At 40.2% G+C, this 23490-nt stretch overlaps 2 protein-coding genes across 2 annotated transcripts in view; one reads left to right on the forward strand and one right to left on the reverse strand.

Annotated features, from left to right (window-relative positions):
* The window catches only part of frmd3 (FERM domain containing 3), a 47277-nt gene extending 33124 nt beyond the window's left edge, over positions 1–14153 (reverse strand). The window contains exons 1-2 of the mRNA XM_070904198.1: positions 14049–14153; positions 143–247 (exon numbers count right to left, since the gene is read on the reverse strand). Coding sequence (XP_070760299.1) covers positions 143–247; positions 14049–14153 — 210 coding nt within the window. The remainder of the gene's footprint in view (positions 1–142; positions 248–14048) is intronic.
* A 1285-nt stretch (positions 14154–15438) lies between these two features.
* On the forward strand, positions 15439–18202 carry LOC139284717 (probable gluconokinase). Its single transcript, XM_070905076.1, has 5 exons — positions 15439–15476; positions 15629–15659; positions 15770–15856; positions 17225–17268; positions 17842–18202. Exons 1-5 carry the CDS (start codon positions 15439–15441, stop codon positions 18200–18202), a joined length of 561 nt encoding a protein of 186 aa, XP_070761177.1.
* The last annotated feature ends 5288 nt before the right edge of the window (positions 18203–23490 follow it).

Below are 23490 nucleotides of genomic sequence, written 5' to 3' on the forward strand. Positions count from 1 at the left end.
TTGTAATAGGCATTTTCACTTTTTAGACACATTTTATAGACTAAACAACTAAACCATTAAAAAAAAAGATTGACAGATAATGAAAATAGTTAGCTGTAGCCCTACTGCTTTTGGTTGTTCTGCGCGTGTGTGTGATAGTTACCCTCTGTTTCTCGGGGTCCACATATCGAATACCAAAGTAGTCTTTCTCTAGTAGGTTGTAGTGGTTGCACACATGGTCCAACAGGAACTGGCCTTTGGTGTCTCTCTGTAAAGACATAAAACACATTAAATCCCGGAAGATATTTTATGATCAGTCAGCATCCGGTACTTTCATCTAAGCAATCTTTCCATCCATGCTGATAAATCCCATAAACCTCCCAGCTGCATCTGATACCAGCTGCACCACTGCGCCATAATCACAGCAAACAATCCTCTCTTGGGTAATATTTCAGGGATGCACACGTAGCTTTAAAAAAATGTTAATAGAAAGACATATGTCAGCAACTGCTAGGTCTCTTGGTGACGATATACTGTATCTGGTGTGGCCATATTCCAGCCTCCTAACATGCCAGTAAACACAGTCCATATGCAGTTCATAAACACAGTGCAGACACAGAGAGATCAATAATCCCCCTGCATTTATTACCTGCTCCTCAGTCAATATCTACTCATCACATACAGACACACACACACAGATTCTCATGCTACAGTGTATGTAGCTAAGCACAAAACAACACTTTCAGATGTATGTAAGGTGTAAACATACATGTACACACATACACAACATATATATTTTATATATATATATATATATATATATATTGACTAAGGCAATATTCTTAGATTGCCATTTTGTCATATTACATGCATCACAGATCCCCTCAAGTATTGTGATTATGTGTGTGTGCATGTGTGCATGTGTGTGTGTGTCCTATAACTGCTCTATAACCTGCTGACGGGGGTGGATTCTGTGCTCACTTAAGCAGGACTGATTGATTCAGAGGGAAATCGTCTGTTTGCCCTTGTTGTGATTTACTCGCCACTGGAGACACACATAAACATCACACACCAACGCACACACACACACGCACACACACTCACACACACATACACACAGAGAAAGCCACAGCCCTCTCTTTGGCCACGTCTTGTCAGTAAAACGTGTAAAACTGCCAATCAACACTAATCAGTCAGGATGCCATCAAATCACGAGACGTCTCCGGGGCAACTGATCACTTCTTTAATGTTTTCAGCTGCACTAACAAAGTCTTATCATAGCTGTTTCGTCCCATACACACTTTAAACAAGAGGCACCTGTCCTGATTGCCTTTACTGACTGTGAAGCATTTTACACATTTCTGTTGTACTCCTGGTGCGCCATGTTTTCTGCTAACAGCGTCTCACTTCCCTCTAGTTTGAATTGAAGACGATTGAGAATATAGAAGAAACAAGTCCCCCATCCCTGTTTTTTTCTCTTTTGTCAAATGGCTGCCACATCAGCAGTGGTTGGTATGTTTCGGTCTTCCTCAGCAAACATTAGCTTAAGTCATTAGCTTTGTTCGCTAATTCTGTGCAGACATTTGCAGCTGATACGCAGCATCGGGTAAGTGATTGACAGCAGCTGACTGTGCAGTTGAATGATCGTAGCAGAAGGACACTTCCAGCACTCACTCAGTCTGTGCAGGCAGTTTGTCAAACCAATGGCCTTGAAACTCAGTATGTTCAGGCCCAATACTCATCTCCAAGAAAGTTCAGCATTTACAGTAAAAGAGCACCTCGTTCAGTTAAAGCAAAACTCATCAGAAACATGTCTGCTATTTCTTTTCAGTCCAATTTTCCGTCACCTCTGCTTCACCATATTGTCAATGTTCCTTTCATTCACAAATTCCCACGTCAGCATATCTGGCCAATCATCTCTCTGCCAGCTTTCCTTGAGCCAATTGGTCCCTCATTGAAATCCTGTCATCATGTCTTTCTGACCTGCTACTGTGCAACACACATGTCCCCAATCACCACCATGATCTTCAGATCTGAGAGTTTCTATCTTCCACCAGCTGGCTTTCCTCCACCACCAGCAGCGTCTAGACTTCCTGTCCTCTCCATAGGCCCATTAAACATTGCTTTCGCCAATTAGGCTTCAAGTCAATGGAGCCTAATTGTCAAATTCTTTCTCAGTTGCCAACCTCAATAAATATTGTTATTTACTTCCTATTGATCTCTCCATATTGAAATTAGATCTGAGGTTGTGCCTTTATTTCTCCAGTCTCTCTCATCTGCAAACCAACCGTTTCTCCGTTGTGTTGAATATTACATGTGTCCTCTGATGGTAGAAAGGTAGAAAGATCTTAAAAATGACTTCCCTTTGAGGCAGTGGTGCAGTGATTTTGTACAAATAGTATATACCTATTCTGAAATCAGCACCTTCGATGACCCATTCAGTTGCTGACTGCAGCCTGTGTGTCAGAACACGTAATCTTGTGCATGTGTTGTGTTTGGTAAACATTGCAATCTCTCACCAAGAAAAGCTTTTAAATAAATTTCTTGGTGAGTCATGCTCCATTTCTCAGTAAACAATCTGTTATGTGCGGTAATTGCAGTATACAGTAGCTGTTGACAGAAAGGCCACAAAGCAAGATATTTGTCACAGCATCAACTCAAAAATAGTAAAAATAGAAACAGCACAGTGAGTAGAAATAGCAGTATGTTGCACACTGATCAAAGCAGAGCAAACATCATGTCAGTAAATGCATCATAAAGGACACACTTTTGTAAAGCAGCCAACAATTTCAGGTCAATGCAACAAACAATGAAGTAGAATTAAAAATAAATCAAGTACATTGTACACAATACACAGAAGGAGTTCATATATAGGCTAACCACACAAACACACTACACCGCACACATTATCATATCAATATTTAATTAATCCCCCCATTCCCAGTTGTTAGTTACCTTTTGGTAAAAATGCATTCAGCCACTGTGGAGTTATCAATGTCTAAAGTCAAGAAAACTCTCTAGCTCGCAAATTTGATTACTCATTTCAACTAACTTGCCCAACCCTTTACACAAAAACATCAACAGCACAGTTAGGTGGATGTCCCCTGTGACTTTTGTTGCATCACCACGGCAACAATCAGCTGTCAGTGATCTCTGAGACAGCAAGTCCCAATTGGCTGGTTCAGGTTTACTGTTACATCACTGTGACACTAGTGTAAGCTGTAAATCAAGTGTGTGTCCCTGTGGGTGTAGCTGTGATTGTCTGCGTCTCCATGCTGGCCTGCCTGTGGCGTGTGTGTGTGTGTGTGTGTGTGTGTGTGTGTGTGTGAGTAAGGTAAAAAGTCACTATCTGTCTGTGTAAGCTACATGTCTCCATCAGCATTTGTGTGTGTTTGTGTTTGTCTGTCTACATCTCTTTAGGATTTTCGGCTGATCCGTGACAACAGTGTTACTAAGCTATTAAATCTGTAGAGCAAACAGACACACACACACACACACACACACACACATACACACACACGCACACCAAGGGAGGAGAATAATAGAAGAAACAGAACGAAAACAGCCACGCTGCGAGCTGTTTCTAGCCTGATCATCAAACGACACCTATCTTCTGTCTGCTTCTCAGGGCAGACGCTCGTCAGGAGAAGAGAGGCGGACTGACGCCAAGAGAGAAGAGAGAGAAACACACCAGACAGAGACTGAACCAGGGCCAAACACGCCGAGAGGCTGAAGAGAGGGTAGGCAAAGACAGAGCTAAAAAAAGAGTGAATAAAAAGAGAGATTGACTAAGACGAGCAAGGAAGAGAGATATAAAGAGTCTATGTCATGTCCAACAAGGGCTGAATACATATTTTATATATCCAAAGGCTGGGCATTAAAAATTAACCCGGTCATCCTGTCTCTACATGATCTCACCTAATGACGGCAAAGTGCTCTTCTCTCTGCTTCGCTTGAACACACAGACACATACACACACTTTCAATACAGCCCCAGTGTGGAGCGCACTCAGTTTAGCAGAAGCAAAGTGCACTTTGACGTGTATGTTCAAGCGTGTCTATCCGTCCTCTACCATTTTTTTCTCGATAAAGCAACTTCCTTAGAGCCGGCCGAGATGTCCAGAAGCAGACCAAGCAAACAAAAACTGGAAGGAAAAAATAGAAAACCATCAGCATACTGAGTATAAAAACACACAAACAATCAATTATTTATTCCTACATGTATTGTAAATTCACGAAAACATCGGTTAGACTTGACTAGACTGAAATCAAGTTTTGACCTCCACAGTGAACAATGCCATAATAACTGTGGACTGATAAAACCCTGTTCAACCGAAAAGTCTTTAGACAGTTAGCTCTGTTTTTAAGGTATTTCCAGAATCCAAAACCTGCAATAACTGATTTTTTTTTTACCACTTGGGAGCAGCGCAAACACAACATGTACATATTATCATCTACTTTTTCATTCATTTGAAGTTGTGTTTTGATCGTATCCACCTGCCGAATACAAGTCCAATATTCATTCTCTTTTAGCTCTGTTTTTGGTCTCCTGAGGGAAACATCTGGCTCTTTAGCTGCTAAATGCTACACTATGTTCACCAGCTAGTCGCTAACTGTGTCTGTTTGGTGTTTTCACTGAAAACAGCTGCCTGCTGTGGCTGAAAACAAACGGTTGTTTGTTGCAAATTCGTTGTATATAAATGTTATTTCTAGGAGACAGGTTTGTGTGCACGTTTTCATGAGTTTGTGTCCAATCCCATCTTTACATTAACTTTTATACATTCACACTGCCTCCTCTGCATTGACATATCTCCTTGCTTGTTTTGTACGATACAAGAAAAATACAGATGGATTATTGTGTGTGAAAATATAAAATCGTGGGAAATGATGAAGGAAAATAAAGAATACATATAACTGATAATAAAACTTTAAATGTACATTATGTTATTTCCAATTTTCATCTTCATTTCAATATTTTTTTATCATGCAGCTGAAAAAAATTTTTTTTTGTCCAAATGAACTGAAGAGTCTTTTGCAAACACCTGCAAAACTGAGGTAGGTCTTGTTTAACAAGCGTCTGGGATTTATCTTTCAGAAAAACAGATGCCTGAATGCAATGATACGAGACGTGACACGAATGCAATGATACGGGACATGACACAAGAGGAACAACTGGGGCTGGATCAAACCGAAATACGGTAGTTGTCCACTGATATGAAAAATGCTAAAAGTTACCAGTAAAAATAAACAGTATATGTTACAGAGAGAAGGTGCTATTCTTTATTCTGAATTAGATGTTTAGATTAATAGATGAAATACATAGCCACATTAACACACCTATTAGTTGCAGTTTAAAGCAGGTGAATCATTTGCTCTAATCATGACTCTGTGACCACTACAAGTCAAGCACTAGGACCCTGGGTGCCCTGGCCCAGTTAAACACTGCTTGTTGTTTAATTAATATGCATGCCAGCTCAATTATGACTGGTCCTTATCGACTTGAGTGCGATTCATTTCATGACACGGCATACCTAATTGGCTGAGCTGAAATGCTGTGAGGAGAAAGAGCGTTAAATTCCTGCGATCCCTGTGTGGAAGAACCAACACACACTCCTTATCTGCACACACACATGGAGGGAGTGAAGGAGAGGAGACATAGAGAAAGAGTGGTGGGACTTTAAAGATGATGATATGCCCCTCGTTACCTCCATGCAAACCAATTTGAAAGCCTAGTGGCTGCCTTTAAGACAAATGCTACGCTAAGTCATGGCGTTTCTCTGTTGTCACGGCAGCTACTCTTCAGCGAAATAGAGAGTTAAGACACTAGTGGACCAATTTGCCAATTTATTTATCAATTAAGATGAGTGTGTAAACAGGCTTTTGTTTATGTGACAACAATATCCTAACAGTGCCAATATTTATAAAGCCAGTGTGTGTTTACCACCCAAAACTCAAGAGGCTTGACCAGGATACAACAGAGACAAATCAAGGTGCTGGACGTGGGGTGTGGGAAAAGCAATGCAGAGGATCAAAGTAGAAGATAAGACCTGAGTTAAAACCTCTTCTCTTTCTATTTCTCAGGAGAAACACATCTTTCTCCATTCGTTATCTTTCTATTGCCTCAAAATCCAGTCTTCCCTTCATGTTTAGAAAAATCATCCTTTTCCACGCTGTCTAAATCATAAACAAATATTGTGTATTGGCTTGTTCCAGCTTTTCATTGAAGTTTGTATGTTTACTCTGAGAGAAAATGAACTCTAAATTAAAGACTCTCCATCACTTTATGGCTGCACCATTCCAGCAAATGGAAATATTCTAGATGTATGTGTCTAGATGCATTTGGTAGCTTTGGAAACTTTGGGACTCTACTACAATGTTTGGCTGCACAGCATGACTTTGTAATGACTCACCAGTGGGTCAGTTGGATTTTATTTTTTGCTATTTTAATGATTAGACTGCTTGAAAAAAAAGTAGGGAAAGCCGATAGTAATATCTTAAAACAGATTTTATAAGTAAGCTACAGAGGAAGGACGCAAATGCAAATTATCCTCTGACACTACGCTGGCTACAAGATTGGAAGAGAGAAGCAGAGGATCAAACACTTGTAGTCGGGGAGCCGAATTATTGAACGCATCCAACTTGGAGGAGAGAAACCTTTGGGAAGAGATGCTTGACCTCACCACCAGCAGCCCTCTCTGTAACAGCCTCCCTTCATCACACCACTCATCAGTAAACGTTTGATTAGTAAATCCAGCTGTCTTTGTTTTATACCTGACAGGAAGAAATTGAGAGGAGCAGTGTGAAGAGACGAGGCATGAGGTGATATATCAGAATGAAACCCACACAGCTCCAGTGTAGTATTGATCTCATGAGAGGTTCAACCTCTTCAACCGCTGACCCACAACGGTAATGGACTCTTGCCTGGAGCTACAGACATGCCATATGGATGGTCTTACTTCCTGTATCATCGGTGTACCATAGCCAGAAAAACAGAGTAAATATTCCTTTATCTAATAATTGTTCATAACTTTGGTTTATGACCAAATACCTGCAAAACTAATGACATTCTCATCATCCTCAGCTGTGTTTTGTGTTTTTGTGATAATGTTAGCATGATAACATGCTAAACTAAGGTGATGAAAATTGTAAAAATTATACCTGCTAAACATCAGCATAGCATTGTCAACGTGAGCATGTTAGTGTGCTGAAGTTAGCATTTAGTTCAAAGCACCACTGAACCGCCTAAGTGTCGCCTCACAGAGCCGCCTCACAGAGCCGCCATCATGGCTGTAGATTCTTTGTCTTCTTTAACTTTAATATTCCCTCATTCTTCTTCACTGGTGATTTTTGTATTTTCTTATTCTTGTTTTAAGTCTATTTTGTTGTTCTTGTGCCTGTTACTGTCCTGCCTCTTTGATATTGTGTGCACATTGTTTTAAAATACGAAACACTTTTGTTTTAAAAAGTGCTCAAAGTGCTTCAAGTGATCAGTACTCATTGCCTCAGTAAATGTTGTCTATCATCAACATTTTGTGATTACATGGGTAAACAGATGAACACTAATCTACTACTTTAAATCATTTTATTTATAAGAATACTTAAATAATTTATATATCAGACCTATAATCCTTCCGGTCTCTGTGAGCTGCACTCATAACGGTGGCTCTGACCTTGTCCCGGTGTGGAAGGAGAATTACCTTATCATCACCTGCAATGCTGCAGAGAAGCTCACATGCACACATATAAAGGCATGCACACATGAACACACGATATAAAACATGTCATGTGCATTCAGGGCTGGCTACACAGCCTAATAAGCTCAGAGGTAGAGCCATAAATTATCAATACATGGAGCCGAACCAGTTTTTATTATGATGGAACTTCATCACTCTCGCTCTGTGAACAGCTGGACACTTACTCACAGGATGGCCGGAGAGAGGACGTGTGATGATGATGATGATGATGATGATGATGATGGCATGACTGTAGCCACAACACTGCTGTTATGAGTGTGTATGCACACGGTGGGTGCACTGAAGCAGCTGTCTTATCTTTGCACTGCAGGATGTTCAAAATTTTGTGGCAGATAAACAAACAATCCATGACAGAAAAAAAGAGAGGGCGAGTTTGAACCTGCAAGTTAATGAGAGATGTGAAAGATCTGTTTGTTTGCTTATTTGCATGTTTTTTGCACAAATTAGTTTGACACACTAATCTGCCACCACCACAGTAAGATGCAAGAAGCAATTATCTGTACATCCTACAGGAAAAAAGGTTAACACATATGTACACTAACACAAACACAAAGAACACTCTGTACTCTATATAACGTTGCGCTTCACAGGTGGCGTCACACACCTACAGACTTCTCTTTATCTACTTATGCTCTAAATGTTTAAATAAAGATATGAATGCAGATGTGGTTGAAGTGGTGTTTGAATTACAGAAAAGAGGTTGTGGCCTGCTTTGGTTCAATCAGCCTTTGCAAAATTAGAAAAATGTGCTAGAAAGCTTATACATCTTATACTGTTATTATCTACATGAAAATACAAGCAGGACTGTGTCGATTGTTACTGTTTGTTGTTTTCTTGTTTCCTTTTTAATATATGTACCCAGGACTCCCTGGAGGGCACTATTGATACTGAATTAAGTAAACTGAATTGAATGTAACTGCGTCAAACTTGTTACTTTCAGTTCACCGGCTTGGCTGTTTTGAACAGACTTTATTGACATGAGAAACTGGGACAGAAGCAACCCAAAAAGCTGATTAACAATTCTCAATACCAGAGTATGGACAGTGTCTCCAACCACATGTTCCAGATGTTGTGTTGCACATCATTCCACCACCAAGATAAAATAATTTATTGATTAAAAAAAGGCTTCCAAGACTTAAGGAAACAATCCCTGACTTTACCCTCTGTTCTTATCTCTATATTACATGGTCACTTCTTGGTATGAAATTAGTTTTTACAGATGAACCATCAACCATGTTTCAAACTAACCCCAACCTGAAAATAACTTTCTTTCCTCCACTATTTTTTTTCCTAAAATGTCTTAATTCTAAAAAAGTGTGATGAAATGAGGGCAGTAAATGCAAACCTCTTGACTCACATAACATGATTTCAGATGTCTTTCTAACAAATGAACATGTATTTGAGCTGATAAACTAGGTCATTAGTCAAACTAACTCATTTTAATTATGTGTATGCAGCGGTTATCACTCACCGTGGGGACAGCGAATAAGGAGTCCATCCTTCAAAGGAATGATCAGATGCTGACATATCCTTGAGTAAGGCAATGAATATCAATCAGCTCTGTGTTTGACCTCTGACCTTTGACCTACCTTAGTCTTTCTCCCTCTTACTGTCTCTTTTCTGGTGTTTATTTTTTGACTATTTCTCCTCTTTTCAGCTTCCCACCTCTTTGTAGATTTTCTTTGCTATCAGCAATTAGTCTGATTTTACACTTCCCCCTTTCCTGGATTACCCTTCCCTCTTTTTCTCCACCTTGTCTTCCTTTTTCAAAATGCACCCATGTCTGCCAGTTTCATTTCAAATCTGTTTCATGTTTTAATCTGCTTAATCTGTTTTTCCCGCAGCCGCTCCACCTCGTTTCCACTCCTACTCCTTCCTACACCCTGTTGATTTGTCGCCGTCATCCTCACAGCTCATGTAATGTGACCAATCATGTCATCCTATATTTTGTCTTATCAACCATCTCTCTTTCTTTCCCCATCACCCATTTCTTTTGATGTCTCCCTTCTATCACGCCGCCTCATCTTTCTCTGCTTCCTCTCAGTTGTGAGCACAAGTCAGAAAAGGATTATTTCTCTTTAGTCATCATCGGAGGAGCATCAAAGAGGCGCCGGCAAGCGGGATAAGAATAGAAAACTGATGCTATTTATAACTTGTTCCAAAGAATGCCTACCAGCCGAAACAATTGCACTCCCTCAGCATCGCTAATAGACACACACACACACACACACACAGCCAGCCAGCCACAAGGAAGCTAGTAAATAAAAGGCCAGCACCACCTCAGCTACACACACAGACACACTCCTCTCTTGACCGAGTAGAAGGCAGATGCAGTGAAAAACAATACCAGCATCCATATGCATCTTTAAATAGACTGTCCTAGTCATGTATTGATAAGGTGACTCCCACAAGAATAGAAACAGAGCAATCAGCAGGATAATTTTTCAAGCTTTCAAAAGTTCAAGTTATGGCAAGCTATTTCTGGGGCCATGCAGTAATTTCTCGCTAAGTACGGTGAATTAATGTCCGTAATTGCAGAACTCTGGCTCAGTGGCGACTTTTAAATCTTTTATGCAAGTGAGCCCTGGTTACCCCACCCTCCAAACACACATGTATGAGCACACATACACACGCTGGTGGTGTAGCGCATCGCTGACAGCTGACTGATGTTGGCCTCATGAAGAACAGTGATCTCCCTTAATTATGCATGATGTGTCACAGAGAAGGAGGAGGGAGAAAGCGAGAGATAGAGAGGAGGGAGGGAGGGAGGAAGACATAGATGAGAGATGGAAAGTGAGAAAAGGTGGTCAGAGGAGTACATATGAAGCTGAAAGTGGAGCAGAGAATAAGTGGGATGAAAAGGAGGAGCTGGAGAGAGCTCGGAGGAGACAAGAGAGGGAAAGAAGAGAAGGACAGATTGGAGGATGAGAAGAAAAAGGGTGCATGATGAAAGAAAGCAAAGGAGGTCCCTGTGTTTTGATCTTGACGTGTCTCTCCTGCAGCAGGTCTGACTTTAACATTACCGATGAACATGAGAGCAGCAGGCTGCACACGTTCAAACCCCCGGGCTGTAGACACACATACAAAACACACACACAGCCACATACCCACATACTCTGTACCTGCCGTATATTCTGCTGTCAAGCTATTCTTAGTGTCACAGTAAACAACTTGAAAACAATTATGCTCTGCTGTAGGCTGCCGTCGTGTCTCGTGACCCAGAACCCGAAATCTTTTCAAAAACAACGTTGTCCATCTAAATGAGAATAAATTGATAGAGGAAACACATGCAGCTCTACATGATGGACAAACATATATGCATACACACTCATTACACACTCCATGACATTTTCTTAACCTCTCCTCTCCTCTTGACATTACCGTAATATAAATCATAGCCTTACTATATTTTCATACTTTTTAAACACTTCTTATCTTTTGGAAAAATTTGTCTTTTTTTCATCTTGTATTTCTTTCATATCTTGTCCCTTTCATGTCTTATACAAAGCAGATTGAATGGCATTGCTGTTGAAAGATGTCATACAGCTAAACTTGCCTTCCCTTTATTTTTTGCACTTGCAGTAATGAGACATGTGTTACGCAATGACCATTCCAGTCATAAATATTCATCCATTTTCTAGGCAAAATTGCAGAGTCTATTACCTTCAAATATTCACACTTATTGTGGCTTTTCAAGACATTTTAAAGTCTTCTTTTAATCTGGATAATCCATGCAGTGCCAAACACTGTGCCCAAGGGGAACCTGGCTAATGCACCCATGTTTTATGCAAAGTCAAGAGCTGACGCCTTAGAGGAATTGAAGGAAATAAGGGCATTGCACACTCACGTTAAGCTAACTATTCAGTTGTGACACATTTGCTCACAAGCACAATTTGAGAACAATTTTATCACACGGTTTTTATGATGCCATTAAATCTAGTGCTTTCTTTGGCAGCTCATCCTGACCTACATGTTCAGCACAATGGAGAGAGGCAGAACGCTCAAAATAAGAAGGACAGACAGCGACAATGTGGGAGAGAAAAAAAAAAAGCAGATAAAGTAAGAGATGGAAGTCTCCTCTGAGTGGAAAGAGGAGAAGTGCTGTTGTTAGCATGAGGAGCACAGGATGTCATGAAATATGTAGGAAGGAGCAGCTCAGCACCGGAACACAAAGCCATTAAAGAAAGCCCCGGAAAAATGCAGTCAGCTAGAAATATAAATGTCCATTTCCTTATCGTGCATAGACACACAGCTACAAGCACATACACACTTTCACAATCTTGGACCTGAAAAGCCACACTCTAATGTTCTTTGACGTGTACACAGAGTTTAACACACTTCTGTGCTCTCAAAGACACGAGCACGCAGGTATACATGCATGTGCAACACAAAGAAACAGTCACAACTTCTTTCTGCCTCTCTCTCAGTGCATTTCATGGTGTTTTGTAAATCATTGATTGGGTACAGAAGACCAGTGAGACAGTTAGTTTGACATGCAGCAAGCATTTTCGATCTTTCGGGGTCAGACAACAGGGCCGAGGGAGCTGACGACTTCTTCTGAAGGCGGCTCAGGATGAGACGATATGCTGCTCTGAGCTGCGTTCACTCACTACGCTCTCCACGCCGTTCAACTCACAGGGTTGTCAACAAGCTGGTGCTGCTTTGAAGGAGTTGGCACAATGCTGACGGTGTAACAGACTATAATTTAGTAGAATAGAATAGTGCATGCTGTTTAGCATTGCACATATTTTTTTTCTGCACTGTCCTTTACTAAACTTGTGCTCTATAATTATGAGTCATAATTTGGCAGATTCACAGGATTTTGCTTTTACCTCTCTGGCAGCAGCTGCAGCTCAGGGCTGTTTGTGCAAACAGAGGAAACTTATATTTTCCTTTGTTCAGGAGGCCCACAAAAGTTTCAATAGTTAAAGCCTACTATCCATTTACTGGGTCCAACGATCAGGTTTTATTCCTTTTATGACAGTTTCTCAGTTGACTTGACTTCAGTTTTAAAGTGGTGGTTTGTGCATCAGTTCCTTGTTGGCTAAAGTTAACCCCTGCCTTACAGATCCAAGGTCAGAAACACTGACCCACAGTTAATGTTACCAGCTATAAGCCAAGCTAAATTATCAGAAACCGCAGAGGCCTTCCAACAGAGCTGCAGTTCTGGGAAGGTAACAACACAAAAGCCACTCAAAGCGGATAAATGATGAAGAGAAAACACCAGTTATAAAGCTGTAGGCTGTAACTCACAGATCAACTCTTTTGCTCAAACTTTAATCCCACTGACTGTGAAATTTAGCAGACAAAAGTCACACCTTCATCAACCTGCTTTTACCTAACTTTTTTCCCCCTGATAGCATTTTGGTATAGTAGTTAGAAATACCTCCTCCTGCTTGTGCCTTGGGTGTAGTTACTCTTTAATCAATAAAGGTACAGGACTGTGAATATCTCCGTCATTTTGAAAGAAAGAAAAGATTGTAAATTAGTTGCAGATCTCTCATGTTCCTCATATTGTCTCAGACTTCAAAGGCTGTTTGAACTGACAGCTCAGATTTTTGACACTGATGAGTTTTTCTGAGTAGTTTTGAGTAAATCACTGTCTCCCAGTAAAGACCTTGTATTTCCAAATAGGTTGCTTTACAAGAATTTATAAGAATACATTGGTTTTAGTTTGACACTGCAGCTGCTTATCAACTGAGGGCTATGCAGGAGTGAGTTTCTTGGCTGTCTGGCAGCACTTGAAGACAGTTGGGTGGAAACAAAATGTATCATCAACACTATAGGCACTCCACAGAAGTGAAACTGTCTACATCTACACACACATACACACAGCTTCACATGACTGATTGCCATCAATAACTCAAACAGCAGTCCTCTCTGCTCTCATCATCATCATCATCATCATCACCACCACACCCATGGAGCTCCATCATTTCCTCTGCTATGGATCAAACTTCATCCTAACTTCTCTCCATGTGGGTCACATCTTGCCTGGACCCCAACACACACATGCACTGGTCAGTATTTATGAGGTATGCTTTTTTCCGCCTCTTCATGTAATCTCTTACAGGCAGAATGGAGCAAAGCATGCAACCTCCAGTAAATCACAGCAGCATGGAAACTAGAAGAACAACACGTTCAAATGGTCTTTGTTGTACAAAAATGACGATATTATCAGAATAATGATACATACATATAATGTTTGTTACAGCCTTAAATAGAGACTAGCTTTAATTAACCCATATTAGCCTCTGCTGCGTCCACGTGATATTTACAGAGGACAATACATGAGGTGGATGAGGCTTTCGTCTACCTGGATGCTGCAGGAGATCTCAGAGTCGTCCAGTAACCGGATCGTGCAGAGGACCTCCTGGTCCAAGGAGCGGATGCTGGGGCTGCGAAACCGGAGCATTTTCATCCTCCTGTCGGTTCTGTTTCAGCTCCTCATGTCAGCGGATCCACGGGCAGACCAGACGCACACGTACATACACTGAGGACTCGCGCATACACACGCATACATGTATGCGCCTTCCAATCGGGGCTTGTCACCCGTTGTGACGCCCTTGGGAATGAATGGGTGGATGGAGAGATGGATGGATGGGTGGATAAGAGAATGGATGGATGCGACAGAGCGGGAGGGAGGAGAGTTTGCATCCGTCTCCTGCCTGCCCACTGATGAAGCTACAGAAGGGAGGATGGCTCTCTCTCTCTCTCTCTCTCTCTCTCTCTCTCTCTTTAGCTCACCCCCACTTTTTTCTCCCTTTCCAAATTCCAACATGAACCTTCACATTGATCCCACGTGTATGTGTGGTGTCAGATTTGCCACCTGGTGAATGTAAATCACCCGCCTTGTGGAGTTTGAAATATAGCCTATATCCTGTCATGCTTTCATAATTCAGGGGGAAAAAATCATATTCACTCACTCAAGGCCAAGTTTTTAAGGTGTATTTTATATAACAATTGTGCAAAAATGTACAGATTCCCAGGTACACATAACAGTCATAGGCTATAGCTGGAAGGACGTCTTAAACTTGTGAATTATTTGTGTAAATGTCTGTGTTTACTATGAGATTTTGAGAAATATATCATATTATTACTAATTATTTCACAAGGTGATCAAACCTGTGATCAGAAACACAAACAGCCGTGCTCCAAACTCATTTTAACTGCGAGATTATTTTATTTTCATCAATACTGACGTCAAAAACAATATAGCCGCAACCTAATCTGAACGTGTTACAGAACGAGCAAAATGTAGCCTACGTCCTTCGTGCGTCATCACGTACTATAACAAAACAATCTGCAGCCATGTTACTAGCAAACTCTGGGACCGGCGGTGCAAGTCGCTTAAATAGGATATTGTGTTCGTGGGATTTTATCGTTTCTTGTATACAAGAGAGACTTCACGAGTGTTTCGTGAGGTTAAATCTTTTTTTTTTAGGCTACACCTGTGCAGGCTTTACGTATTAATTAACGACTGTATGAGTCCCAGCAGCTACGGAAGCACCACCGGTACATTTTAGCGGTAGGTTACATCCCATGGCCACTGGTATTATTTCTACATATCTCTATTTTAGAGGTGTTCACATATGTCAGATTTGTTGACCATGCCGACAAGTTTATGCCAGCAGTTATGAAGTTGTTCTTTTAAATCCATGTCAGGACAGGACCTGAGTTGAGGTGTCTGAGGATCCACAGACAGGATGATCTACATCATAATGGGAGTCTCAGGCTGTGGAAAGTATGTATACTGTCTGTTGATAATGTGTCTAAACTACAGCATGTCTCTGACAGGAAAGTATTGGCTTAAAGCAATAGATCAGATTCATGTTTTTTGTTATTATTGTACTTTTATCAATTTTGCCTGTTATATTTTGCTCCTTTTTTATACAGAAGTACGTTAGGGGCATTCCTATCGGAAAAGGTATTTGGATCCACCCTCCCTACACACACACAAACACACGTCCATCATGTTTCTGCACACAGTATGACAACAATTAAGTGCATATGTATGTGTGTGTTTCCACTCATCAGCTGGGCTGGCCCCTGCATGAAGGGGATGACTTCCACCCACAGGAGAACATTGAGAAGATGGCTCGTGGTGAACCACTCACAGACCAGGTCAGCCCAGGCGTGTGTGTGTGTGTGTGTGTCTGTCCTGGAGGTGTCTTGTCAGCTCAAATTCAATTTCAATCATTTACAGAGTGAGCCATTTCTCTGCTGTCATGAGTAAATCGTTGTCTCAGACTTGTAGCCACAGAAAACTCTACAAGTTTCTGGAGGAGGCTTCACTAGAGCCGGCAGTGAAAGCAGCAGGGAGGCCCACAGCCCACAGTCCTACAATTCAGTAGAGGAATTTATTTTCTGTTTGTTCAACATTTATCTTTTCCCTGCCCATGCTGACTTTCAGAATAAAGGGATACCTCCAAACAATTGACTGGCTCCCTGCCAAAGTTGAGTTTACAAGCTTACAAGCAGAGCAACCTCTGCCAACATTTGGCAGCAGTTTGCTGGTAGCGGTGTTTGGTGGCTCATGATAACCTCCCACTCAGAAATCTGCTTTGAACGGCGGGGAGAATCATCCTAAATTTGGGATTACTGTCAGACTGTGGCAAAAAATGTGGCTTTCACGCCTGTGATAGAGTTGGCAGAACCAAACAGGACATGAGAGAGTGTGATTCCTCTCATTCCAGTTCAGCTCTTCATATTAAAGTCACTGCAGTGTGAAAAAAAACGTGACTCCAGTTCAGTTGTAACCAAATTAGGACGGATTCTATTTCTGATTGCAGTGTAATCAAAGATGTGTTTGGGCTGCCTGATCTCTGTTTGATTCCCTGAATGGATCTTTCAAAGACACTTTGATTTATGTCCTTTAAACAAAATATTGGCAGTGTGAGTTCTGACTTGGAATAATCAGATCCACTATAAACACTTCACAGCTTCTGCTGCATTATGCTCACTGCAACTATGAGTTTTTACATTTACACGTCTCTACATAAGTTTAAGAATATTTTTGGTGAATTTATAAAACAACCTGCAGTTTGATGACGCAGTCTGTCTTGTGATGCTCTGTGATGCACGGCTTGGCTCTCTGATGGCTGATGATATGCTGAAAATTAGAAGTGCATGTGATTGGATTTACTTACAGTTGTATTAAAGGGCAAAGTCAGAATCTGTGTTCGTGCTAGTGACCCCAAAAGTGAGGCAGTGCCTTCTGTTGCTTTCCTGGGCAGCCAAGATGCTCAAAGCTGTAAACCCCTGAAACCAACGAAATAATTTTCCTTCTATAATTTATATTCTTATGATAACAATGTATCAAACCAGTTATTGCAGGTTTAAGTTAACTTTAGTTAATGGAAAGGAATTAAAAAGCAAGTAAAAAATATAGATCACAAAGATTAAAAACATTTCCTAACAAGGACAACTGTTGCTGTATACAACGATTAAATAAATCTAGCACATAACCAGTTATGTTGTTTGTCTCTTCAGGACAGATTGCCTTGGCTTCTCAAACTACATGAAGTCATTAAGAGGTGAGAATAAACAAACCTTTTATACACGGATTATTATGCACATGCACACGTGCACTGAAAACACAACATACTTTTATGATGACAGAAATGGAGAAGAGGAAAGGGTTTAGAGAGGGAGAGGGAGTTGAAGAGCGGAGCAGCGAGGTAAGGATGTGCAGGCGTGAAATTGTCGAAAAAAGATCAAAAATATCAAAAGATGGTTTTGAAAATTGAGATGAAAACCAGAGAGGGAGGAGAGGGAGTTTGTGAGAGTAAAGACAGATTAAGTGAGTGAGAGTGTAGAGAAGAGGTGAGGGAGAACTGAAAAGTATGCCATCTCTTTCTTAAAACGTCTACAGCAACATCAAAGACTTCTCTTCCTTCACTCTTCCACACTCAGTCACACTTATTTTTCCCCCATCAGCTTGTCCTTGTATCCCTTCTTTTCTCTTCACCTCCTCCTTCTCTTTGTGACCAGAGTTCACTCTGTTTTTAATTTCATCCACTCGACATTTCAGTGTACAGCTCGGCAGTTATTACTAATTAATTCCTACCCTCACTAACTATGTGCATGTGTGTGTCTTTCCGTCCCAGAGAAAGGTGTTCAGGCTCGAATGCTCTTGTGGCGTGCTCCGCCCTGAAGCACCTGTACAGACAGATCCTGCTCTATGGCTCCAAAGCCCTCGCTCCCTCTTCCGCTCCAGACCAAGATATCCCGCCTCCCACCTCTCCTGATGTCTTTTTTCTCTTCCTACATGGTGACTATGATCTCCTTTACCAGAGGATGGTGGCCCGGAACGGACATTACATGAGAGAACACCTGCTGCGTTCCCAGTTTGATGTTTTAGAGCCGCCGTTGGATGAGGAGAATGTGTTGCCACTGGACATCAGGAGGAGCATCGCTGATATGGCCAAGGAGGTCGAGAAGCACGTCAAGTCGTCACCAATGCCTTAACCACTGCAGCAGATCAGAAGAGATCTTCATCATCATCATCATCATGTTCTCAAGCGTGTTCAGTTTTTAGCCATGCTAGTGGTGTGGTTCTTGGGATGGTCCACCACTTTGGTCCAGACAGAAAAATCAAAGTCCCTACAGGATAAATTCTAATGACTTCCTTGATCCTCTGACTTTTCCTCTAGCGCCACCTGCACGTTACGTCTTAGCTTGTGAAATATCTCAGTATCAACAAAATGTTGTATAGACATTCATGGCTCCCAGACGATGAGTTCACTGACTTTGGTGATTCTCTGACTTTTCCTCTAGCGCCACCCTGAGGTTGACATTTGTGCTTTTAAGTGAAATATCTCAAACCACTGCATGGATTGCTGTAAAATGTGGTACAGACATACATACCAGCAATTAATGGATTATCAAAATAGATACCCATTCATTTTCTGTCGGATCATTTCAGCCCTGCAGGGAACCCATTCATATTTCAGAAAATAATGCTTTTTTCTTAATCCTTGAAAAGTTAAAATAAAAGTTTGTATAATTAAAGTTCAGCTTGGTTTAGAGGACACCATTGACTGGTGGACAGCAGAGTCCCAGGCCTGTGGAAACACATACTGTAAATGTTTCTGTAGCTAACGGTGATGATTTACCACTTTCTTGAAAAATTCTACTTCATTTAACACAATTTTTTGTTTCAGAAGACTCCAGATGATCTTTCTGTTTTATCTCATCTGCTCTTGAATAGATTTTTATAAATCTAAGCTGCTCTGCTGGAGTTTCTGACAACTCAACATCAGTAGGCTATATGGATTAGTTTAGTTGCAAGCTACTGCAAATCCTGTTTTTGTATCATTTGATCTGTCAAACCACCTTTCACGCACTGACATCACCTGCCAAATGCACCAACAAATCTTAAAGTAAAATCTTCACAGTGAACGATTAAAGGGATTTAGATTTAACACCTCACTGCTACATGCTGCTGTGAGGCAGGTTTAGCTCCTACGACAATAGGTTGTTGCCATACTCGAGGTCAGATCAGGTCAAGACTTTGTGATCACTGTTTCCTGATCGGTAAGCATCTTCAGAAGACACACACACACACACACACACACACACACACACACACACACACACACAGGTGACCATGACCACGACATCCCCACACTCTCAAACGCACACCTCCACTCAGCACTGGAGAGCTGTTTTTGTGGTGTGACTCATCTCCAAACCTCAACCCGAATATTTTAGGAGCTTCTAATCCAGAAAAAACCCCTTGGCTACTCTCATATCTCACACATCCAGACGACCAGGTGCGCGCGCACACACACACACACACACACACACACACACAGCACTGGAGATTAAAACCCCCTCAGTCTGGCAGCAACAGACAAACACACACACACACACAGGTTGTCAAGTGGATCACATACACACATATCTGATGTCGGAGTACGTTGTGTGCGTCAGTTAATCCACTAGGTCTCTGAGAGCGAGGACACAAAAGCAGGAATGGAAAACAGAGTGCAACTGTCACACACACACACAAACAACCTATTATGCACTTTGATAGTCATGATTTACACTAAAGATAAATAACATGAGAGTAATAAAAAATCTAATTACAACTTTCACTGTTAAAACAGCCCCAGTTGAGATCTGTCACAGACATGGAAATAAAATATTTTGTGCCTGCATAAATCCAGCTGTACAAACCAAAATAGTTGATATTACTGAGGAGGTTAAGTGTAACTGCCCTCTAGTGTTCGTAGTTGAGATGTAGTAGTTCAGGAAATAGTATGGTAAAATGCCTCGTTAAAAAAGTCTGATTTTAATCACTAATAACTAATTTTGATGAGTAGAGGATTTTTTGTATAAAAATAGTTACACTTTAGATATAAATAAATTACTGTTTTGTATCAATCAAAGATGGCAGACCAGTTTGTGTTTTGTCTTTATTGATGGCTTTATTTAATACAGCATTATGTGTTTTCAGCTTCTCAAATGTTTGCTTTTTTAAATGCTTAGCTATATTTAATATGATTGTAAATTGAACATCTTTTGAACAAAATAAGCATCTTGACTTTGGGAAGTTGTGATATTATATTCCCCTATTACATTTTATAGACTAAAATGATGAATATATTAATCATAAAATAAAAACAATCAACAGATTCATTGATTACTGTTGAATTAACTGTACTGTTAAACCTACTGCAGAACTACTGTTGACATTACAATGACCACAGAGGAACATATGCAGGACAGAATTCATGTGAAATGAGAAACAGTGCATACATTATTAAAAAAAAACATACTGACTGACTCAAAAAGTAAATAACAGAACAGCATTCAACACTTTTACATCAGATCCACAAGTCAGCTGGATGAAGTGTGTTACTCAGTCAGTTTAATGAAGGGATACAAAATGCATCTGCTCCTTATGGCACAAAAACACTGTGGTATGGTGTATTTACTGGAGCTAGGTTGAACATATCCTCCTAAGACCCGGCAATTCATTTTTGTCCTCTGTAGGGGACATGACTCTGAGACCTCTAAGTCAAGCATAATTTATAGAATCTATCTGAATCATACTGTCCCTTTTAAGAGGACACTATGGGCTCTCATTTGATGGCCCAGTTGTGGGGGTGGGGCCAACACAGCACATGCACTGTCTTTTCAAAATGGCAGGAATTTCAACTTCCACATTTTATGCCAACAAGAGAGGTAAATCATCAATTTTTTCCAGATATCATGTTTCTGTTGCTAAAAATCAAGTTGTTTCTTAAAAATAAAAGTCTTGGCTTCCATTTAGTAAGATTTTTAAAAAGTCACAGTAATTTTAACCCTTTCATAACACAACTTTTATTCAATGTCCTTTGTAGAGGACATCAGGACTTACTAACCTCCATTTGTAATACATCAAGGAGCAGAGGGCAAAGTGAGGTAGAGAGGATTTTGTTAAGAATTGTGGAAGGAGATTCTGATTTAGAGCTGCCTAAAGATGAGGTAAAGGAGGGCCAGAGAGAGGAGGAAGATGAAAGCTCAGAGGAGGATACTGCAGCTGTTGAGGAGCCTGAGCCCAAGCCAGGGAAAAGTGATGATACACATTGTGTGTTATGGATCAGGAGCAATGTGTAAGCTAGGGTTTTGAAGTTTATTGCTATTACAGTGTGTAGAAAGGGAAATGAGAGCAGTTTTTGTTCACACTGTTGATCTCACACACACACACACACACACACACACACACACACGCACACAGTACACAATCAGTTAAAAACTTGACTTGGGAAATTATTGACCCTGTTGATTTACATATTTAATAATACATCTGCTAAAAGTGCATTAAATTTATACCTCTCCTTTCTTTATCACTTAAGTTTCAACCCTGTTGTCGAAGAGGGTTAGGGTTAGGGTTAGATTTGTGTTCAAATGTTTATTGTGCGAAGCACCAGTAAGGATATTCCAGTAACTACTTGCACTTAGCCAAATATATTTTTGTTTTAGCATCATGTTTAACTAACCCTGTTTGGTAGATTGAAGAGTTTGAATGTCAGAATTTCATTTACTTTAATGTTCACGACATGAAAATAATTTTTAAAAGAAATCCACTCAAAAATGAATTCAGTATCATAGAATTACATCATTACATTCTGTATGAAGCAAGTCCCGATGTCCACTACAAGGGACAGTCAATAAAAAATCAATAAACAATATTTTTGAAAAAAAAATTGTTGCAACATGTTTCTTTAAACCACAATACTTAAATTATCATAAAAAAATCAAAAAAGCAAAACCTTTTTTTCTCCGGGTCTCAGGAGGATATTACTAGTCAGGGTTTCTAACAGACTCACTAATGTAAAGTAAATCCTCATAGTCATCATCAGCATGGGTTGTGTTGTAAGTTCCAAAAGGGTTAAAATACTTTTTTCTCAGTTTTGGACTCGAGTCCATGCTTTCATGCCTGATAGTGTTGAGAAGATTAACCGTGAAAATCAGAGTTTCTGTGCCTGTGTGAGATAAACGTTGACGTTCAAGCTCTCACTTTTTTGGCTTTGCGCAAAGTCAACCTCTCCATTTTAAATACATCTTTTGGAGCCAAGTCTACCTTTGGAGTCAAACTTTATAATTATCTGGTGTGTCTGATTTTCGCAGCCTGTGGTGGACAAGACACAAGAGCAGCGAGGGAGAGTGGAAACAGCACACAACAGATTGCGCTCTGGGTTCAATCTGCTGACTGAGATGGAGAGTGTGAATCCTCTGCATGCTTCCAGGACATCTGACTGTCTCTGGGTGTTACAAGCTTTCATTACTGTCCAGGTGGCAAGATGAATAGAGGCCTGAGCTTCATGGCGTTTCACAGAGATTAATAATACATGACCTGCCTTTGAATATACATGCAATTGCTACAAGTCTACATAAGCGAGGTAGATTGAAGTACCTGCACGGACCTGCACCGGTGCGTGTCACTGACAGATTGAAAGTGATTGTGTTATTTTGTTTCTACCCTAATATTAACCAAAGTGTGCACCCTGGTAGGACAAAACCCTGCTATTGTGTATGTCTACGTTTTCTCAGTTCTCACTTCATAAAATGTAGGTCAAGTCAATTTTTACATGGATTTTTATAACCCAATATCACAGATCACAGATTTGCCTCAAGGGGCTTTAGAATCTGCACAGCATACAGCACCCTCCGTCCTTAGACCCTCGATTTGGATAAGAAATATAATTTACTACTGCAGACAGAGACTAGTATGGGAAAGTAAGGAATTAATATAAGTATGTCTTAGAATGTACAGTAATATAAATATGGCTTTTTGTAAAACACTTTGTAATCATTGATAATGATAGTTTATTCTTATTATTATGTTTGAGTGAAGGTTCTCATATCAACACCCTATGTCATTTTTTTAGGTTTTTCAGAAAACACAAAAAGCTGAACCAAATATTGAATATATGATATTTATTAATAATTTCACTCAAAAAGGTTATGACAATAGATGACTATTGACATACTAATAACAATGTCAATTATGTAACAAAAGAGGAATAAATGACTTAGGCAAATTTTTGAACATGCCTTTGTGACTTAAGCAATTTTAAACCTTCAACTCTGATGACTCATATTATGTTCAAGTGAGATTTTCATTAAATAAAAACACAAAAGTAAAGAGGACCCTTTGTAATTTTTTAGTTATACACATAATTTCTAGCTGTTAGATTATAATGTGGTATTCAAATCTTTCTTAATTAGATCATGTAATGTGGAAAAAATGAGACAAAAACTAT

This window comes from Enoplosus armatus, chromosome 4 (assembly GCF_043641665.1).
Source record: "Enoplosus armatus isolate fEnoArm2 chromosome 4, fEnoArm2.hap1, whole genome shotgun sequence".
Lineage (NCBI taxonomy): Eukaryota > Metazoa > Chordata > Actinopteri > Centrarchiformes > Enoplosidae > Enoplosus > Enoplosus armatus.

Bases quoted from the DNA above. Each gene is read 5' to 3' on its own strand.
- LOC139284717 (XM_070905076.1), top strand. From the start codon at position 15,439: ATGATCTACATCATAATGGGAGTCTCAGGCTGTGGAAA. The intron at 15,477-15,628 runs GTATGTATACTG...TTTTTTATACAG, and splicing joins GGAGTCTCAGGCTGTGGAAA to AAGTACGTTAGGGGCATTCC. The intron at 15,857-17,224 runs GTCAGCCCAGGC...TTGTCTCTTCAG, and splicing joins GTGAACCACTCACAGACCAG to GACAGATTGCCTTGGCTTCT.